Genomic DNA, 21665 nt, shown 5'->3' with positions numbered 1-21665 from the left:
TTTATTGTATAAATGAAGGGATAAATTGTATTACCTGGACATTCCTTGGCTTGCAATAAAACTACAAATGGAGTTACATGATCATTAAGAACATCAGATAGGCTGTGAAATGTAAGCTCATGGTCAGTAACATTGACACCTAGGAAAGACAAAAATATACCATTATATCAGACATTAGGGCAATGCATTTTAGCCACACGTGTACATTGAACCATTTAAACCTAAAATGTTTACAGAAGGAAGTTTATACCATCATAACTTGGAATAGATTATCACCTCATATATTGGAGGAGGATTGCAATATTGGAGTGCATTTATAAGCATGTGTGAGTACCCCATAACATTATTTAAGGGAGCTAGTGATTGTGTTATATAGGTCAAATAGGAAAGTTATTTTCACTAGCTAGGAACAGCAATTTGTACAGCAATACTAAATTGTAGCAATAAAAAGGGAAATATTAAATGTTTTTATTCAATCAATCTGTAACTGCAAGAGAACGACAATATGCTTATCTTTACATTTTAAAAATTATCATCACTTTTGCAGTACTTTACAGACAACAGGTTGATTCATGGTATTACTTAATGATTAATTATAGAAATTAACTCTAAACTGTGTCTTAAAATTTACATTCATGTAAAATGTAAACAGGGCTGTAAAGTCGACAGTAAAAAAAGTTGCCATAAAGCACTATATTTAAAATGGCAATACTTACAAAAATCAAAACAACGCAAGAAATTAATGAAAATAACAAAACTGCATGCCCCCCAAACAGCTTTTCAAAGCACTCCAAAGTCCATCAGAACGCAGCCCAAAAATGCTATTAAATAAATTAACAACTCTTAATGCCTAATCATTAATAAAAATACATGTTAAAAAAAATATTTTTTTACATTAAATACATAGATCACGATGTTCCTAATATGTACTGTACTTACAATGCATTTTTATAGTTTCTCAAACTTGCATACACATGTTCTGGCATACATACATGTAGTTATCGCTATCAGTTGGCGCTTACACCTGTCCTGTCGTTTGTGCAAGTGATACGGCTAATAATCACGTACCTCAGAAATGCCCAGAGCTTGAATCGGACGAATGTGCCCACTTTCGACCTTGGTATGCCTTTACTGTACATTGCCTACGTGCACCCTTCCCATCCCCGTTTCGCCTTCAAGTTATAAGCAATCGGAAGTGTCATTTTGGACATAAATTGGATGCAATCGTGTTCACTGGTGTAAGGTCCGTTTCTCCGCATGTGAACAGCGATTTGAGATATGGCACGCTGATGAATCAGGCCCACAATGTACATACCATACTGCTGGAATTGTTTCATTTTTAGAGCGCCAAGTAAAGGACCCCCACCAGACTTTAAGCCAGAAGAGAAGCTTATTTAGGAAAACTATTCCATTTTGAGTTCTATTTTTAATAATGACTTACGGATTAACCAATGTAAAAAATGTGTTTAATTACCATAATGCTTAAAACTTATGCCAAATCCTGTGGGATACAGAATTTAAAAAATGAATATAAGAAAGCTGGAACTTACCAAGAAGAAGAGCTGCAGTAGGGATTTCACTAGACCTCACTCTGCAACTCCAATCATTCTTTTTCTCATGAAAATCTGAGTGAGACTTTTTTAAAAAGCACACTAGGTTGTCAAAAAGTTTTTTGTTCAGTTCTTCTTGAAGTTGCTGAAAGTAAAAAAAAAATAATAATTATGTAATGCAATTTAAAATATATAACTTAACCCACTCACCACAAGTTAGATTGACATATGTTGTGTGGATATTACAGCAGTAATAACCACATCTACTGTGCCAGGATGACAGAACCGCTAATTCTCCTGTAAGGTCCTCTGTTAGCTTCTGGATGTCTTACTATCACTATCATCATCATAATCACCATTTATTTATATAGTGCTACTAATTCCGCAGCGCTGTACAGAGAACTCATTCACATCAGTTCCTTCCCCATTGGGGCTTACAGTCTAAATTCCCTAACACACACACACACACAAACACACAATCTAGGGTCAATTTTGTTAGCAGCCAATTAACCTACCAGTATGTCTTTGGAGTGTGGGAGGAAACCAGAGCACTCAGAGGAAACCCACGCAAACACAGGGAGAACATACAAACTCCATACAGACACGGCCATTGTCGGGAATTGAACTCATGACCCCAGTGCTGTAAGGCAGAAGTGCTAGCCACTGTTCTACCCACTATGCTCACTATGAACATAAATTGCTTCTGACTAATTAAATGGATATCACAACTACTAAAAAGATCCTTCCTTGCAACATAAATGGGATGTTTCATATTGTAAGACGTTAGAGAAAACACCTTGAATATGCTGAAATCAGTCAGTTCTGCCAGCAGTAATTTTTTAGGTGTATTTATCCTGTCCTGGGTGAAAGAACTATTAAAGTTACACTGAAGCAAAAAAATAAAGACATTTGAAATGTGCAAAAAGTCTAATAAGCATCACTCACAATGATTATCTGATTGCATCATCCATCAAATGGCATAATTAACATCCACGATGACATCACATAGAACAAGCCAAACATTATTGCCTGTGTTTTTCTGTAGGCACAAGCAATGCCTTATCAAATCCACAGTATTTGAAGCAAAAATGTGCCGACAAGAGGATATGGTCAAAATAGTTAATTATTCCTTAGTTTAGACATGAAAACAGTAATCTAATATTTCTTCACTGAGACTGATAGGTTCTGACAGTGTTGTTAAAGTGGATGAAGTTGTTGTTGAAGGAGCTTCCTTAATATGGTTTTATTATATAAATTATATAGTTACTAAAACTGTCCTATAGGGTTAGGTTAACGATGACAGTAAGTATGTTGCTTGTCAAACTCTCACTAGAAGCAGCTGCTACATTGCAGTTTAACAAGTTGACAGAAAAATCAAAGGTTTACCAAGCACACTCTTAATACACTTTAAATTCTAATTTAACTCACTGACCTCTGTCTGCGTTTTCATCTGCTGCCATAGCAACTGGCAGCTCTCAAAACGCTTTTTGCCATCTTCAGAATCCTTAAGACCTTCATTAAAATAGTCAGCTGGAAGTAAAAAGTGCCAATTATATTTCTTACATAAATTACAAGTTAACTTTGAGACAGTAGCAATGTTTGCCATGTGTAGTTAAAGAACACAATCTGGTATTTTAGAACCAAATGTATCCCTTTCCCCATGTGAACAGTAGTCAAAACTTAAAAATCTTTGGATAGTTATACATATGTATGAGTATGTGAACATCCCACGTACTGGCGGGAGCATGCTCAGATGCGCAGAGTGCCGCTGAGAACTTTCTGTGATATCATCAGACTGCAGGAAGTATTCCACCTTGGAATACAGTTTGATTGGATCTAAATAATCACATGATGTTAATGTCACAGTATACCAAGCTCACACAAACACCTAGGGGTAAATGTATGAACCTCCGGATTCTTCAACTCCGGCGAGTTCAGCGTCTTCAGCGCTTAAATTTAAAGCGGCGCTGCCTTGTAAAGGGAAGTCTCCCTTTACAAGGCAGCGCTGCTTTAAATTTAAGCGCTGAAGACGCTGAACTCGCCAGAGTTGAAGAATCTGGAGGTCCATACATTTACCCCCTAGTTTGTTTTATTGCAGCAAATATAAAAAAAAGCTATACATCTGTGTCACTCGTTGTCTATCTAGAACTAGGTGCATGCAAATAAATTTATACTATAATTTTGTTTTTATTCAGGTTTGGTTATTGATGGTAGATGTTTCAAAACTGCATGACAGATCCACTTAAACTTATATTGTCATTTAAGTTTTTCTATTTATATATGTTTTGCTTACTACTTTATATAATATTTCAGGTACATACTTATGCTGTGCTAGACAAGGCTAAAGAAAACCCTATGGTCAATTTGGTTGCTTTCACTGAATGTTTATAGACAAATAAAGTCAATTTAAAACCTTGATATAACTAGGGTTTTTTTTTTCTTTTCAGATTTATTGGATTAAATGATAAATTCATGTGAACATGAATCCAGAATATCAAAGTTAAACACTCACCTGTTGTACGTGAAATCTTTTTCTTCTTTGCACTGGGCTTGAACACAAAGCAGCCCTTAAATTACGGAAAAAAAAATTGTACAACTCTTAAAAACACTATATAGTTATATAAAACACTGGGTGACACGAAACAGTGTTACAAACTTTAACAAATCTGTTAAATTAATACGATTTTGGATGAACAGATTTTCCACCAGCTTTTGGAGGAGAAATGTAAGTCTGATACACACATACAATGCAGGATTTACACACATACAATCTGTGAGAGATTTCCATCCATCAACCTGTTGCACTTGTATACGTGTAAGTGGAAACAAAACTAGACAATTCTGACGTACACTGCTACATTATAATTATCCTTTATTTATAAAGCACTGACATATTATGAAGCGCTATGCAATGAGGTAATCTGGACACGAACAAATTGCAGACAATGACAGGAAATAGACAGCAAAGATGACACTGACACTTGATACATAATATAGAGGAATAACACTTGAGGCTGCTGGTGGAAAAAGTGTGTATGGTTACTGTAAGGTAGCAGCATAATCTGCTACTAATAATAAAGCAACCATTGGTGACTGGCATTCCTATGCAATGACCAGTGGTGTAGTACAGCTGGAATGAGGAAAGACAGGGTGAGGTGGGGACATAAAACATGAACTAGTCATTGGAGAAATCTTAAAACAGTTAACTGCTATCAATTGTTGCTGTCCTTCCTAATTTATCCTCTACTTGAACTAGAGAAGTTTGTCGCTTTTGTGTTGCATGGACACTCTTTTGGTTATCTGCCAGCTTGGAGTAGCTGTGTAGACCGATGTTTTTCTTTAGCGTTAGACTCACTGCTGAGTCAGGACACCTGTTCCCCATGTTCGGCAGCAGCTGTTGCCACCATGAAGATCATCAAAGGAGGAACTGAGATGGCAACAGCAATTACCTTTGAACTGAGAAGATATTCAGTAAATCTTCTAAACAAACCTGCCCTTGGTGTAACGACGACACTACCATATAATTTCCCACTGCCTTCACACATTTTTAACGGTTTTATATTTATGAGAAGATTATTATGTGGGAGGTACAGCACAGAGCTGATCTAAAGTGCAGTCATCACAAACTGCCATTCCCATTGGATACATAACAAGGCATCCCTGATCCGGATGACAAAAACAAGGATCACAAAACTGGATATAAATAATTATATCCAATGCTTAGAATAAAGCAATAAATAATGTTGACAATAATAAAAACAGTTAAAATGCAAGTAAACAGAATACCAGTTTAAGAACCTAACAGCTCAAATACATTTGTATGAAAAATAATTAATATATTTCCTTAAATAATCATAAAAACAGTACATGAACATTTGCTGTGTTATTTAAGTGTGCTAGATCTATTATAAATATGTTGTCCATTTTTAAGTGTATATTTTGTCTTCGGTGCATATTATTCCTGGGTTTTTTCACATGCAAAAAACTTGCTATTTCTCAGTTAATTAAATAAATATACAATATAGACTGTGTTGAACACCCATTATGCCATCACTCCTGAATCTAATAGAGTAAAGTTCAGAAACATGATGCATGAAGGAGACTCAATGCACACAGAGATTGCAAGGAATCAGAGGAGAAATTGCAGTCAATGGTTGGCAGGACAGCAAGTGTATACATTCTCCCAAATAACTGACATCATTATAATGGAGCAGTTGCAGCGTTAGCATATGAAATCCTGGCTAACTGTGCATAGTGGAGAGGGCCCGTGAGGCCGGAGGCATCCACGACACGGAGGATTCAAACCAGTCAAGTGTCTCAAATTCCACACTAATCCAACTTCTGCCATGATCCTGAGCATCACTACCTAGTTCACCAAGACAGAAGAGATCTGCTGATCAGGAGACCCGGCGCTATTACAACTGTCATCAGCAAGGACAACTGCAATTTAACTGTCCGAGAGGCCATGGACAGCTAGCAGAATCAGGAGCTCCGTTTCCCCGTGTAGCCGTTTGCTATGATAGATGTGACTCGGTCCAGGCAGGAAATCACAATGTCATGGGAATACATAGTGAGGGGGGTGTTGTCTACCAGGTCAAAACTATTGCAGCAGTGGGTAGGCAAGCCCCTAAAAACATGCATAGACAGATACAGTAAAGTTAAATGGAGGAGCCCAGCATGGATTATGGGATACTGAGGCATCCATATCCCTAGTTCATCCTGAGTTTGTGAGACCACAACAAGTTATTTATAATAGAAGAGTACATGTATCTATTGCAGGAGGTGTCACCAGATGAATTCCCCTAGCCAGGCTGCATTTTGGGGAAAAGAGGTGGCAGGAGTTGAGATAGGGGTTCTGGCAGGCTTACCCACTGCTGTTGCATTTGATTTAGGACAGGGACTAGAAAGTGGTTGTTTGTTAGGGTTACCACACGTAGTGGAGCTAGACAGCAAAGTAGCAAGTTGGTAGCTCAGCTGTCTCACCCCTCAACCACCATTCCAGAATCTCTGTGAGAAACAGGGTCTATGACCACCTCTGGTAAGTGTTACTTACCAACAGTCGACGTTACCAAACATTGACTTAGATGAATCAGACAGAGCAGCTTTCAAGGAAGCCCAACAAACGGACCCATCACTAGAGGAGGCAAGACGTGTTGCTAAGGAGACTGAAAACCACACCGCGGGGAATAGCTTTTTGTTGGAGGAGAGTGAACTTTTAATTCTGTACCAGATGACAGTCTGCAAAGAACCAGTCTTTACTAATAGGCAATTATCGGCAGTATTGGGTTCGATTACTAGACATAGCTCACCCCAGTAGCAGGGCACTTAAGAGAGCTTAAGACTCATGCCAGGCTGCTACTTCAAAATTTCTACTGTCAACCAGAATGTTAGGCATTACCTAGCATTGTGCGAGGTGTGCCAACATCTTGGAGTCAACCTCGCTGTGTACCCCTTCAGCCTATCCTCATTATCGGTGAGGTATTCCACGTGGTGAACTATGTTACTAGGTATTCGGAGGCTATGGCATGAACATCCTTAGATGCTAAACATGTTACTCAAGCACTCGGGGATATCTTTAGTCGTGTAGGCTTCTCACAGGAGGTGGTAACCAATCAAGGGATCCAGGTTCAGAGGGAGGTACTTCAAACTATGTGGGACAGGTTTGGAGTACATGCCATCCGCACTATTCCGTACCATCCTCAGAATAACAGCCTTTATGAGCAGTTCAACGGAACTCTCAAGCGATTGCTACAGGTGTACATTGAATCGGAAGGGGGAGACGAGGAGAATTCCTGGCAGCAGCTGTTGTTCGCATATCGCAAAGTACTGCAGGTCTACACTGTTTTCTCTTCCTTTCAGTTACTGTATGGCTAGAGAGTCAGGGGACCACTAGACTTAAGTCTGGAATAGCTAGTAAGGGATATTTCAGTAACTTGAAGTTCATGTCTTGGCGAATGCAGAGAAGTTGTGAGAAAGACTGCAACGATTGATGTGGTGGGCCCATAACAACATGAAGGAAACACAGGGCAGGCAGAGCATTATATCATGACAGAAACACACACATACGGGGGCTGGCCATTGGTCAAAAGGGTGATGGTATTAGTCCCAGCACCAAAGTACAAGCTCCAACCTTTCTGGGTGGCCCCATACAAAAGTGACGAGGAAAAATGAACTATGCAGTTGCCTTGAATAACTCTGGTAGAAGGTTGAGTATGTACCATATAAATCAACTAAAGGTTTATGCTAGGGAGATAAGTTCGGTAGCCATCTGCTGCCCACTTAGAGACTGATCCTATCACAGACACACTGGCCACAACCAAACAGAGAGTAGGTGTAGAGGCAGTTCCCTTTGGACCTCAGTTGTCTACCACGCAGTAACAACTGAAGCGGAGGCTGTTGGAGATCCAAAGACCCCACTTTACCACCAGACTTAGACGGACCAATGTGGTTGCCCATCATGTTAACACTGGAAAGACCCGGCCAATTAAGCTACCGCCGTATAGGGCTGTTCCTGAAGTGTTAGTCATGATCAAGGAGGTTGACGAGATGCTGGAAATGAGAGTCATTGTGCCTTCCAATAGCTCATGGGCAGCTGGGGTCATGTTAGTGCCCAAGAAGTACAGTAGCACACACTTCTGTGTGGACTAAAAGAAGCTGAATGAAGTTACATTGACAGATGCTTATCCTATGCCTCACATAGAGGAGTTTTGGGACCAGCTCATTATGTGTCTGTTACGCACCAGGCTCTCAGGTCCTGTTACTTAAGCATTCAATGTCTTTCTAAGCTGTCCCTGCGGTCCGCAGGCTCTGTTGGTCTCGGAGCTCTTGGCAGGATGCTGCCCAGTCTGTCTCCACTTCAGAGATCCATCCAAAATCATTACATGAGCGCTGCCATTTTGGATTCAGTCACCTGCTCTCTCTCAGCCAATCAGAGTACTTCTTCAGCTCAGCTGACTGCAGCTTCTAATCAAGGGATAGCAGTCTCCATTCCAGGGTTACATGGACACTGCCACATTGGATTCAGTCACCTTATCCCTCTCAGCGAGTCAGAGTGTTGCTTTAGCTCAGCTGACTGCAGCCTCCAATCAGGTGATAACAGTTAGTATAAAAGGACTTCCTGGAGCCCTCACCTGTTACCAGTGCAATGTTAATTCTTCAGACGCCAACCTGGTTACTGCCAGTCTGTAGTTTTCTCAGTTATTCCTGCTCAGACAGTGTAGTCTGCAATCCAGTTTCAGACTGGTCTCCTAAATCTGACCACTATCTTGCTATTCTTCACTACTTGCAAGTCTCCAGTACCATTCATATTCTCTAGTCTCCTGAACTCACATAAACCACCATCTGTACCAGTCCTTTCTCTTCCATGCAAAGGAACCTAATCAAATCACCCACCTTTTTGCACAGTCACCAGTTCTGCTCCAGAACCAAGCCAAGGTACAGACAGATCCTCAAGTGTGACAGTATCCACCTTTGGACCTTGGTAAGGGATACGGACAGATACCTCTTGCTAAGGAAGCCCAGGAGTGATCTACATTCACCACTCCATTTGGGATGCAAGAATTTACTGCTACGCCCTTCGGAATGAAGAATGCCACAGTCACATTCCAAAAAGTAGTGGATAATTTGCTGCAGGGATGTCAGGACTTCACCCAGGCCTATCTCAATGACAAAGCAATTTTCAGTGAGATATGGGGTGACAATCTGGTACATATAGCTGAGATTCTTCGTAGGATTGCAAGGGCTGGGGTGACCATCAGACCGAAAAAATGTCAGATGGGTATGGCAGAGATGTTGTATTTAGGACACAGCACTGGAGAATGGAAAATTTGGCCAGAACCAGCAAAAATTGAGTCTATAGTGAAATGGCCTAGACCCACCAACCAAAAGCAGGTGTGAGTTTTTCTGGCAACTACCCAGAATTACAAAAAGTTCATCTTTCACTACAGCATCCTTGCCAAACCCTTGACTGATTTAACATCCAAAAAGTACAGTAGACACCTGGACTGGACTGATGACTGTGAGAGGGCATTTAGGTGACTTTCTGGTCCATTATTGCTAGCAGCCCAAGACTTCCAGAGAGTGTTCATCGTGCATCTGCTCAAGGACTGGAAGCTGTTCTGAGCCAGGTGGGGAATGATCAGAAACACCCTATGCCATACCTCTCATGTAAACTGCTGTCCCAGGATATGGCTTATGCCACAATTGAGAAGAAGTGCCTGGCCATAGTGTGGGCTGTTAAGAAATTGCAGCTCTATCTTTATGGCCAGGAGTTCTCCATTGAGACCATGAGCCTCTCCACTGGTTACAGCGGACTACAGGGGAAAATGGGAGGTTGCTGAGGTGGAGCTTAAAGTTGCAACTATTTAAATTTGTTATTTGTCATCGAAAAGTTGTGAGCATGGAATTGTACACAGTTTGTCAAGAACGTAATATCAAGGTGGCGTTGCGCGAGTCCGATTTGTAATGTGTAGCAGTTTTTATATATTAGCAAATTATTTGGTAAATAGACCAAAAATGCTAATTAGAAAATAGGATTTGTTGCATTGTTGTTTTGTGGCCAGGTTTCCTTTCAGCTGTCAAACAATTGTTTACAACCAAAAAATGAGATTTTCAGTATTTGTTGCTATGTCACATTTTCGATGTGTGGTCTACTAGGCTACGTTTTCAATACTAAATAACTATGTAAGCTTTGGCAACTTTACTTTGAGAGCTGTGGAATATATTTGCCAACAAACAAATATATTTAATTAAATGTCCTAAACACCTACACATTACCTGAGGCAAGGATGGGTTATTTCAAGAATTACTTATTTTATAAAGATAGAATGCACTGGGTGTTAGCAACGTGATGAGTGAGAGCACTTTTGAGGTGAAATATGGAATAACACTGAAAAACTAATCTGGGGCAAAACTAAATAAAACTGAGCCTATAATCTCCACTGCTGACCACAGGGGGATATCGCCTCTAGTGTGAGGCTTCTTTCTGGAGGCCAATAAAAACAGGTCTTTGACAATTTGTCCCAGCGGGGCTGCATCAGATTCTAGATAAAAATAGTCAGAAACAGGCGACTGCTGAGGCAGTTTTTTTTTGTTTTTTTTTTTAATTTGTAATGCACGAAAGTGACCACTCAGGAGAAAATGTGAGGCATGGAATTACATTGTAGCTATAAACCCTGGGGTTTTCTTACATAAAAGGTGTGTAAGAAAAATTACATTGATACTTGCCTGACTGGAATGGTACTACACAAGCAAGTCCTCAAATATTCATTAAATTTGCCCAATCTTGCATATACCACTTTTTCTTAATAATAAACAAGTAAATGCAAACACAAACATTTCTGTATTCAATTTAAATGGAGTACCTTGGAAACTGATGATGTGGTCATGTTTTTAGACACCTGCAAATAAAATACATAAAGAGGTCAACAGTTATATATGGTCTCCCTACACGCAAAGATGATACCCAACCATTTCTTCTAAATAACTAGTGTGAATATTGGTTTGTTCACCAAGTAATAAAAAGGGATAATAAAGTCATAAAGGAGTTCTGGAACCAGGCCAAGGAACGCTGTGAAGATTGTGAACATCCATAATAATTTATATTAGGGGGTACATTACTCCTTTTAATATACAACTTTTTCTAGTGAGGGACGGCATATATTATTTTACAGAAGCTTATACTTATATTAACATCACTTGTATATTATACCAAGTGTATTGTTGATTAGACTTACTTACATTCAGCCACTTTTCTTCATATTAATGCCATAGAACAAGTCACTTACATCACATATAATCCGCGAAAAATGTAAAATAAGGTGGTGGAAGATTTGGGATACATCTCCAAGTGATATTTAAAACTTGAATCTACTAACTGAATTTAAAGGTCAATACAAATTGGGAGGTGATTTTGTATTATTGAATATTTTGGAATATTGACTAATTCTGTCTTTGAGCTAAAAAGTGGCACAGTTCAGCAGGTAAAAAGAAAATAAATCACATAAATGTTTCAATTTATATAATGTTTAATATTAATATATTCACAAGAGAGGACTTGGTTATTGAACATGATTTTACATATAAGATTGCATTGGGTACAGTTTTTGCATTGGAACTTTTAAACTTGTCTTTTGACTTCTGCATGTCACATGTACTAAACATCTCTTATAAGTAAGCAATGGGCCGATTTATAGTTGTAAACTGATATATGCTATTTTGGCACACTTAGTTTGAGGTATATGTTTATATTTATATATCTACCTTAATACCAAAAACATTTTTCTGTCTCTTGTCCCTGGTTAAATTTTCATAACTTTACTGACCAACAGTACTAATCTTCTTAATGTGTTTAGGATGACAGGAGTGGTAGTGAAGAAAGTTAGAGCAAGTATTAGATTTTCTATAAAGGCCATCAATGTCTCACTGTTCCATAAATTGTGGGCCTGAATCATTAAGAAGTGTAAATTCCGATATGAGCGTAAAATCGCACTACACATGCCCAGAACTGTGGCATAGGCCAGAGAACGCAGCAATGGTCAATTCATACAAGAGCGAAAAGGACAGTTACCACAGCTTACGATTTCAGGGGCGGAATGGGGAGTGGCAGTTGAACGCAGCCGAAGTAAAGTAAAGGCATTGATACAGGTAATTCATGTTCAGGTTCACACAGAAGTAGGCTCTTTTTCAGACATAAAGTTTGCATCCATAAGGGACAGATGAAAGGGATGATTAAGCACAGCACGCACACATACACATTTTTGCTATTATTGTCAATTTAACTACACACCTGACACCATTCATCTCATCCAATAACATGATGATAATATCAAGGCAGGTGGGCACTATTGTGTCATTTAGATACTAAACAGGAAACACACACTGCTTACTGAAAAGAAGTATGTGAAACTTTCATATGAGGTTCTCAGCAAGAACACATGACATATGTGTTATATATGAACATGTCACATATATGTTAGTATGTGCAAATGATTTGAACTGTCTGCCCATTATTGTAAAATTCACTATGGCACAAATACAAAATACACCCAATGAACCCCATCTTGCATTCTCTTCAATGTTTAAACATACTAGCATAAATTGTGCAATGCAGGTTTATGTTTTACATTGTTTGTAGTGTGGGCTGTCATGCAGTTTGCATATCGTTGCATTTTTTGCAAACACAAAAAGTGAAAGGTTTGCATATTGTTATGGACCAAGCTTTGTTAGCTGTATGTATGTATTGTCTCTTATGTCCGTCCCCCCCAAAATGCAATTTTTCAAAATTAATGCCACCCATGGGTGGCAGAGGTTGCTAACCAGGTGGAAAATTACATTGATCCTGGTCCTCCATATTCTTTGGCATTCAACATTCCCCCCCAAAAAAAGTGCAAAACATAACATTCAATGACTTTTTGCCTTTGCTTGCCCCCTGGCCCTGTGCAACTTGATCTTAGCTGCCTTCAGATCATCTGAGGAGCAGGTGGCACAGGGGCAGTAGGGGCAACAGAGGTTGGAGGGGATAACAGAGCCAACTGTGGCAGGAGAACAAAGGATGGTAGTGGGACAGAAGGGTAAACTGATGGCTAGCAATATTGAGTCTAAAGATGATCGGGCTGGTAATGAGGGTAAACAGGTTGGGAAAGGTAAAGTGGTTGCATATGGGCAGAAGGGGGAAAAGGTAGCACAGGGGCAGGATGTGAAAAACATGGCATATGGGAAGTAGGTGGCACCAGGGATGTATCTTTCCTTATATTTGGGAGGTGCTATGTAACTATGTTATGAACTACTCGTTCTTATCAAAGTTCATTGGTGTTAAATAGTCCTGAAAATGTCCACTGAATATTTAAATCCCCGGTTGTTTGGCTAACAGCAACACTATACACTAATAATACCTATAACACATGCATTAGAAAAATGTAAGCACACACATGAAGCAATCAATAGGTTATCCAAATACCAAGTACCAGATCCCTCATATCCAATAGGCACCTTATCCACCTATGAAATAGAATGGCCTCACATATTACCCTATTATTCACGTTATCGCATATGTGCCCTGCATGCCATCACCAGTGAAGGTGTAAACACTTTCTGTCCTCATCATAAGCAGCTGCACGGAAACCATAACACCACCTCGTCGCGTATAATGGACGCATACAGTAAATAAAGCGCACCTATCAGCCCTGTGCAGGGATCCTCTTCATACACTGCAGCCGCTATTCCCTCCAGTGTCAGACACTATCCGTCCTTCCCTCCACAGAGGTCAGACCAGCGGTACAGACCGGGATTGGTGGAGAGCGTGTTCCGGGGGCAGGCTGTACCGGGTCACTACACACACATGTGTATCACATGCCGCTTCCTGTGTCTTTGTGGATATGACCCAGCACAGTGTACAGTAGTGTAATATAATTATAATAATACGTCCCTTTCTATAGAGAGAACAGCTCACATGTAGAGCGGTGTTACCTGCAGAGACGTCATGGCCTGTCACTTCAGGAGAGCAATAGCAGAGCAGGTACTGTGTAGGATGTTCTGTGTCCTTGTAACTGCTCACAACTCAGAGAAGCAGAAACATAAAGGAAACAAACGTCAGATACATTTTTCAGTGTATTGCTCGAAAATAACCTTCTATACTTTAGTTTTTAACTTGAATGAGAAGGCTGTTTTTTTAAGCTCTAGAAGCTGATGAAATAGAATAACCCATTTCAAAAAGAGGTTTTTGAACTGTTTTTAAAGGTTGTTTTTTGTCGTGTATAAACAAAAAAGAAACAAAGTAAAAGAGAAATACAGTAAGTAAACAATTGGAGAGCACTGAGTTGAGCTTTATACGGCAAACTTACAAAATATAGTTGTTCCTGATAATACTGATAAAGTATGCTGACAGTTTTTATAATGAGGATTAATCGCATTGTCATATAATGTAGCAACATGGGCTGAAAACTGTTTATGAGCAACAGACTAATCCGCTTTCTTGGTATTTAGGTTTCGCGAGTTGTTGGGGTGCCATCAGAAAAAATACTCCACCATATTCATGCAATTCCAGTACACAGAAAACAGTAAGATGACTTATCTTATTCTTTCATGTTGTCCCTGATTTACTTGCTTGATACACAGTTTATGACGTTATTTGAAAATCTAAATGCTATTGTAGACCTATAGATTTACAACTATTCATATGACTTAACTCAGTGATGGGCAACAGGCAGCCCTCTGAGCCTTCACATACCCAGCTCAGTCTTGGTCTATTTTCTTTTTGTTTTTATTGCTTGTACCTCTTTTTTTAAATGTCTGCTGATATGTTCTTACATATGTATCTATTATTTGATTAAATGTATTGCTTCAGCTTTTTAAGAGTAATATCTAGCAAACCACAAAAATGTGACCACTTCTCTAGGATTGTGCTAGTGATCTTAGGCTGGATACACACTACAGAAAATTTCTCCCAATGCAATATGGTTAATGACTTTAATAACGACTGGGGGGGGGGGGGGATTCATGTGTACACACTATACACGTTTTACGTGATTCAGATCTGTGCTCTTCTTCTGTCATAGCAGTTGGCTGAAAAGATCATGACTGCACACTCCATTGAGATCTACAGACATTCCTGATCCTGAATGCATACACACTGCAGAAATGGAACAATATTCCATAGTGGAAATAGCTTTTTTGTTTTAAAAATCAAATCAGCCGATACAATGTGCTTTGGAACAATAATCGTTCATCGTTGGAACGTACACACTAGTGCAATATCGGACCGAACGATTATTTATCCTGTGATTGGCCTGATGGCTGGAACAACCTGTAGTGTGTACCGAGCCTTATTTGATAACCAGCCATTGAAATCTTTGTATTATTTAGCATATCACAGATTTGTTATGCATAATAGGTTTGTTTGTTTTCCCACTTAGTGCATCACCTGATTTTCAGCTTTATGTGAATTCTGTGTTGGCTGGTTCTGTTGATTCAGCATGTGACAAGAAGAAAGCACAAGCAGTTGCAGAAAAGGTATTAAATGAAGCACAACATGTGTATTTGTTTTTACATTGTGTCAATAGTGTGATTGCCTCTTTAATGGAATAGCTAGAGATGTGTAAGTATTAGAAGGATATAGGGTGCTTATGGTTTAAATGGGACAATTCTTTTTCAATAAAACTTAGTTAAGCATGTTTCAAATATACTAAAAAAAATGCTTACAATTTAAATCTCTGAGCGTTTCTGTAGCCTTGAAGTCTCTGACTTGCTGGCCCACCTCAGGGTTAGCTCGGACAGTCATGTTCAATACAGTTTCGAAGTGGAGCAATGGGATAAAACTACAAAAGAGATGAATGTGACAATTTGTCACATTTTCACCAGATCAAAAATATGTGTAGTCTGGTCTTACATAGGGTATCTCTCTGTTTTTTAGTAATAGAGCTGAACGTAGAGAGCTGGAAGATCTGTTTCTCCGTATCTGCCAACTAGGCTTTCTGGCTTGAAGCTTACCAATTCAGATCAGTATAGGAACGCCAAGTGTTTGGTTGCCTTTGCACTTACGTGCTCAAAAACGTGGGATTAAGTTCTCACAGGTTTTTGGACCACAGTGCTGCAGAACCAATGACGTGATGCACAGGAGGAATGCGCAACCTGCATGAGACTGCATAAAAAGTGTCTGTTCCCCACTGCACCACCGTTAACATGTACAGCAAAGTAGCAGCATATCTCCCTACTAGAAACTAGTACAGAGGTACCATGTTCTATTGTATTTTTAGGGCTAATAGTTTTGAATGGAAGACACATTTTGGAGCATGGTAATTTTAGGATTGTTCAGTAATTACCCATACTCAGTCCTGTTTCTCTTTCAACCAATCTGAGGGGACACTGCTACCGTGGGGAGCATGGGAGTTGGCCCTTAAATAGTTAATTTGGTAATCTAAACATGCTGACAGACCCCTCCCCTCTGCAACCCCCCTTGTAGCTCCTCAGTGTAGATTAAGGAGTTGGGCTTACTTCTTAAGGCTAGTGAAAATAAGTAAGGTTTTTTCTTTTATTTCATTATTTTTATTATTTATTTATTTTATTTACTTTGTTTTTATTTAGAAATAGATTCACAGCCTCCTTCAGTGTGCGATTATAATCAGCACACTATACACAAAATGCAGGCTGTGTAGGAGTTGTCTTCTCACTGATGGCATGGATTTTAGAAGTGTGACAAGTGGCTTCATAAGCCCTTGTCACACTAGGTGGTCCCTGATGACCAGCGCTACCTCTGAGTATAGAGTGCCGCTGTTCAACGCGATGGTGGTTGCCATCTTATGGCCACTACCAAGTTCCCCCCTCAGAGAGGAGGGGGGAATGAAGGTATGTATCAATTGTATCTGCAATTGAGGACCCGATGGTACACTTATGTAATAGAAGCTGCATTAATTCGGGGGCTAAGAGAAACATCGGCAGAGAACAATGGCTGGAAAGAGGGGAGCAGCTGGTTAAAAGAGCTCCCCCGATAGAAGATTGAAGAATGGTATCTCCCAGGGTGCCAAATCTACCCGGGTAGAGAACACAGAATACTCCCCAGCCATCTGCACTTCACTGCAGACCGAGACGCCTCTCCTGCTGCAGATCTGTGCTAGTCTGGAGGGCTAAGTGTGTGTGTGTATGTATGTATGTATGTATGTGTGTGTGTGTATGTGTGTGTGTATGTATATATATATATATATATATATATATATATATATATATATATCTATATATATATATATATATCTCTTTACAAATAAACATTCTGTCATACAGCATAGGTATATTGTATTGTTACGGTTTTGATAGCAGCATATACAAGGGAGTCGCTGCATCACACATTTCTGCTGGGGCTTAATACATGACATTGTATACATATATATCATTGCGTAAAGATACATCTTTTGATTGATAGAGATTAGATAGTATCTTGTACAGACTTTTCTTGTGTTGTATAATTGCTTTGTCTCTATATTATGCTATTCTGTAATAGCTTTTCCTCTCAAAATGTCTGACAAAAGAAAAGCACCCAAAACAAAATACTTTGCTTGCTCCTAATGCAAGGTAAAATTGGCAAATGTACAGCGGGACCCAGGTGCGCTCTGCGTAGACTGCGAGGCGGGGCCCCAGGCTGCGCAGAGCCAGGGTAGTACTCTGTTGTTAGCGAAAGAATGGGAGTGGGCAATATGGCTGGCACAGTCGGTAGGCACTCTGACGCAGCTACTCGGCCGTCAGGCAGAGTTTGCAGCACTGTCTGCAGGTTCTTCTAGCGCAGTAGCGGGGGCACACCTTACAGCGGTACTTCCACAACCAGTCTGTGACAATACAGATTTAGGACAAGCTGGCCCTTCAACTTCTCTTGCTCCCCAAGGGGGCCCTGTAGCTGAACCTGCATGGTCCACAGCCTTGGTTAGGATTTTTGGACTCCCCGAGACCACCTCAGTCCAGAAACAAACGTCAAAGGGCAGGTCATCCTCTTCTTGCGAAACAGACTCCCCATTAGTCACAGATCTTGATGAATCTCAGATAAATCAGGGCATTGAGGATCTGGTCCTGGCAGTTAGATGGACCTTGGATCTCTTAGACAAGGCCTGTCCAACCTGCGGCCCTCCAGGTGTTGTGAAACTACAAGTCCCAGCATGCCCTTCCAGCTATCAACTGGTTGTCTACCGGCAAAGCATGCTGGGGCTTGTAGTTTCACAACACCTGGAGGGCCTGTCTTAGACATAGATGAGCCCACAGCAGCTTATCAGGATCTTTTTTTTAAAAAAGGAGATGCATAGTCAGCTTTCCTCCTTCTACAGAGTTGAGGGAAATTGCAGAAGCAGGTTGGTCACAGCTGGACCACAAGGTAGTAGTTCCTAGGAGGTTTGTGGCCCTGTACCCATTACAGTCAGATGACAGGTTCCAAGGGTAGACACTCCGGTGGCACTGCTTGCACACCACACCACACTGCCAGTTTCGGGCACAGCCTCCCTTCAGGACGCTACTGACCATACAGAGGAAGGGTTTTTGAAATCCACCTATGTGGCAGCGGCAGCCTCCTTTTAGACCCATGTTGTCTTCGGCATGGGTTGCCCAACTCGCTGCAGAACTACAGGATACAGACCTCCTTCCTCTTGCTCTGCACCTCAAAGAGGCATCGTGCTACTTGTATGAGGCTGCTCAGAATGCAGCCTCATTGTCATCCTCAGTGTCTGCTTTAGTGGTGACAGCCAGACTGACTCTCTGGCTTAGATCCTGGGAAGCCGATGCAGTGTCAAAATGATCCCTAGAGGCCCTTCCATATTCGGGCTCTGTACTTTTCGGGCCAGAACTTGATAACATAATTTCTCCAGAGAACATTCCCATAATGACAAGGGGCTACATGATCGATCCATCTGGTCAAGCCCCCCGTCTGTTCTTTCCCACCTCCTTACCCCTCGACCCCACAAGAAGACAAGCTGTTACACTGCGTCTATTCGCTTATATCTGTAGGGGTCATTTGTCTAGTTATGTTAATCCAGAAACGCAGGTATTCTACTCAAACCTGTTCTTGGTCACAAAACTGGATGATTCCTTCCGCCCTATTCTAAATCTAAGGTCCCTAAATTTACACCTACGAGTGGACAGATTTTGCATGGAATCTCTTCAGTCAGTGATAAATGGACTGGAACTGGAAGAATTCCTGCCGTCCATATATATTCGGGATGTCATCAGTCTCTACTGTGCTTCACAGTGGGAACCTCCCACTATCTATTCAGGGCGCTCCCATTTAGTCTTTCGTCAGCGCCCAGAGTGTTCAGAATAGTTATCAGTGATGGCCGGTAGTCTTTGTTAAAGTGGGGTCAAAATAGTGCCTTACCTGGACGACCGTCTTATCAAGGCCGCATCCGAACACCTGTTACGTTGGCATCTAGATCTCGTCATCAGGGTGTTGGAGTCTCACGGCTGGATCATAAATCTAAACAAGTCTCAGTTAATCCCTTGCAGAGGATAACATTCTTGGGTCTCATCATGGACACCAGAGAACAAAAAATTTTCCTTCCAGAGAACTTTGTGGCCCGGGTCCTAGCAGGCCGCAGTCCCTCCATGGTCTTGACTTTTGAGACTGCTCCATACAGTTTTAGTGGGTCCTTCTGACAAAGTGGTCAGGGTCTCGCCTTAGATTGGACTCCCAGATAGATATCCATCTATCTAAGGAGGCTCGGTCGTTCTTTCAGTGGTGGAGGGTCCAGAATCACTTTGTAGGCAGATCCTTTGCGCCACGGTTATGGACCATTGCCACAATGGACGCCAGCCTTCAGGGCTGGGGGCAGTAGCCCTTCATCTTCGTCTCCAGGGCCTGTGGACGAAAAGGGAGGCTTCCCTTCCAATAAACAGCCTGGAACTGAAGGCCATGTTGATGGCGCTGTGGGGGGCTCAGGCCTTTCTTCAGGGCTTCCCAGTACGTCTTCAATCCGACAATGACACGGCAGTGGCATATGACAACAAGCAGGGGGGGACAAAGAGTACCAAGGCAATGCAGGTGGTAACTCATATCCTGGAATGGGCAGTACTATATGTTCAGTTCGCTTATTGCAGTATTCATCCCAGGTGTGCTAAACTGGGGAGGCAAACTATCTAAGTCACCATGCAGTAATGCCAGGGAAGTGGTCTCTCCATCCGGAAGTTTTCTAGATGCTAGTTCGCAGGTGGGGTCTTCCGGATCTGGACCTCATGACATCGAGGCACAACCGTTCTGCTCAAGGGTCAGGGATCCCTTGGCAGTAGACATCGATGTCATTACAATGTGCTGTGAATTCTGGTTGGGTTACCTATTTCCCCTTATCCTAGTTCTTCCATGTGTTCTCTGGCTGGTCAGGCAAGGAGGGCTGCCAGTGATACTAGTGGCTCCCGATTGGCCGCACCGGGTCTGGTATGCAGACATTCTATCCATGGCAGTCGGCCAAAGGTTTCGTCTACCACTTTGCGATGACCTCCTCCTTCAAGGCCATTTTCAACCAGGGTGTACCAATTTTAAATCAATTTTGATTTTAATAACTATTTAAATCACATGATTTTTTTTTAAAAAATCATTGATTTAAATCACCATTAAAAAAAGCCAGGTTTTTAACAAGCTTTTAATTGTAATTGGCGTACTGTGCAATATGGATCATAGTCCTTTGACCTTTAGTTAGCTGCGCTACTAATAAAATGTCTATCTATGGCTGTTGCTTGCTGACCTAATTTAATTATGACTTATGTAATACAAGGAGGTACAAGCAGCAGACAAGTCCAGACAAGAAATGGTGGCAGAGAGGCTCACAGCTCACTCCAGGCATTCGGTGGGGGCGTCCTGGGCTGCTCGTCACGGTGCCTCGGCAGATCAGCTGTGCAAGGCTGCTACTTGGTCATCTGTTCACACCTTTACCAAATTTTAATGTTTTCGCTGCTTCGGACGCTTCTTTTGGCCGCAGTGTTTTGCGTGCAGGGGCTCCAGAGCAATCCTTCCCTTAGGGACTACTTAAGAAGGTCCCCATGGTAGCAGTGTCCCCCCAGATTGGATGACTGAAAAAAGAAGACTTTGCTACTTGCGTCAAATCTTTCTCTGAATCCATCTGGGGAACACTGCGTTCCCTCCCTTTTGCTCTTCTGCTGAATGTTGTTGTTTTGTTGCTTCCTTGGGGCTTTTGTATTATACTGAGGCGGGGAGGAGTAAGCAGCAGTTAGTTAACTATTTAAGTGTCATCTCCGAGTGTCCCTCCTACAACCCCATGGTAGCAAAGTCCCCCAGATGGAATCGGAAAAAGGATTTATCGTGTTTATGAAAATCTTTTTTATATCTGTAATAACTTAAACAGCAAAGGATGATTGCAGAGTAAGGTTTGGGGTGAGTAAGGGCATTGAAACCACTGAAAATATGGATTAAAATCAAAATTATATTCTGTAGATGTGTTTCATGAAATATCACCACTAGACTACTTACACATGTGTTCTTTAAGGCATCTCAAAACTGGGCTGCTGAATAGTGTACTTTACATATTGCATTGACAGACATTTTCATAGAACTCCAATATACACAAATCAACCACAGCATTCAAACCACCTGTCTAATATTGTGTAGATTTCTCCTGTGCTGTCAAAAAGCTTTGACCCGTT

At 41.0% G+C, this 21665-nt stretch overlaps 2 protein-coding genes across 5 annotated transcripts in view; one reads left to right on the top strand and one right to left on the bottom strand.

Moving 5' to 3' along the window:
- ORC3 (origin recognition complex subunit 3) overlaps nucleotides 1-13827 on the bottom strand; it is a 62371-nt gene extending 48544 nt beyond the window's left edge. Inside the window, exons 1-6 of one of the 2 annotated variants that reach the window (XM_075202751.1) lie at nucleotides 13724-13827; nucleotides 10913-10948; nucleotides 4063-4117; nucleotides 2983-3080; nucleotides 1551-1695; nucleotides 35-139 (exon numbers count right to left, since the gene is read on the bottom strand). In XM_075202751.1, the coding sequence (XP_075058852.1) occupies nucleotides 35-139; nucleotides 1551-1695; nucleotides 2983-3080; nucleotides 4063-4117; nucleotides 10913-10936 (427 nt within the window). In that variant the 5' untranslated portion in view covers nucleotides 10937-10948; nucleotides 13724-13827. Of the gene's footprint in view, nucleotides 1-34; nucleotides 140-1550; nucleotides 1696-2982; nucleotides 3081-4062; nucleotides 4118-10912; nucleotides 10949-13576; nucleotides 13634-13723 lie in introns of those variants that run through there. The other variant, XM_075202752.1, reaches the window with a different exon arrangement.
- The window catches only part of RARS2 (arginyl-tRNA synthetase 2, mitochondrial), a 57933-nt gene continuing 50080 nt past the window's right edge, over nucleotides 13813-21665 (top strand). Inside the window, exons 1-3 of one of the 3 annotated variants that reach the window (XM_075202755.1) lie at nucleotides 13813-14064; nucleotides 14532-14605; nucleotides 15439-15557. In XM_075202755.1, coding sequence (XP_075058856.1) covers nucleotides 14581-14605; nucleotides 15439-15557 — 144 coding nt within the window. In that variant the 5' untranslated portion in view covers nucleotides 13813-14064; nucleotides 14532-14580. Of the gene's footprint in view, nucleotides 14065-14314; nucleotides 14339-14531; nucleotides 14606-15438; nucleotides 15558-21665 lie in introns of those variants that run through there. The other 2 variants (XM_075202753.1, XM_075202756.1) reach the window with 2 other exon arrangements.

The sequence above is a fragment of the Mixophyes fleayi genome, chromosome 3, assembly GCF_038048845.1.
Source record: "Mixophyes fleayi isolate aMixFle1 chromosome 3, aMixFle1.hap1, whole genome shotgun sequence".
NCBI classification, from domain to species: Eukaryota; Metazoa; Chordata; class Amphibia; order Anura; family Limnodynastidae; genus Mixophyes; species Mixophyes fleayi.
Note: the sequence above shows the minus strand (reverse complement) of the source record. Positions and strands in the feature narration are given on the sequence as shown.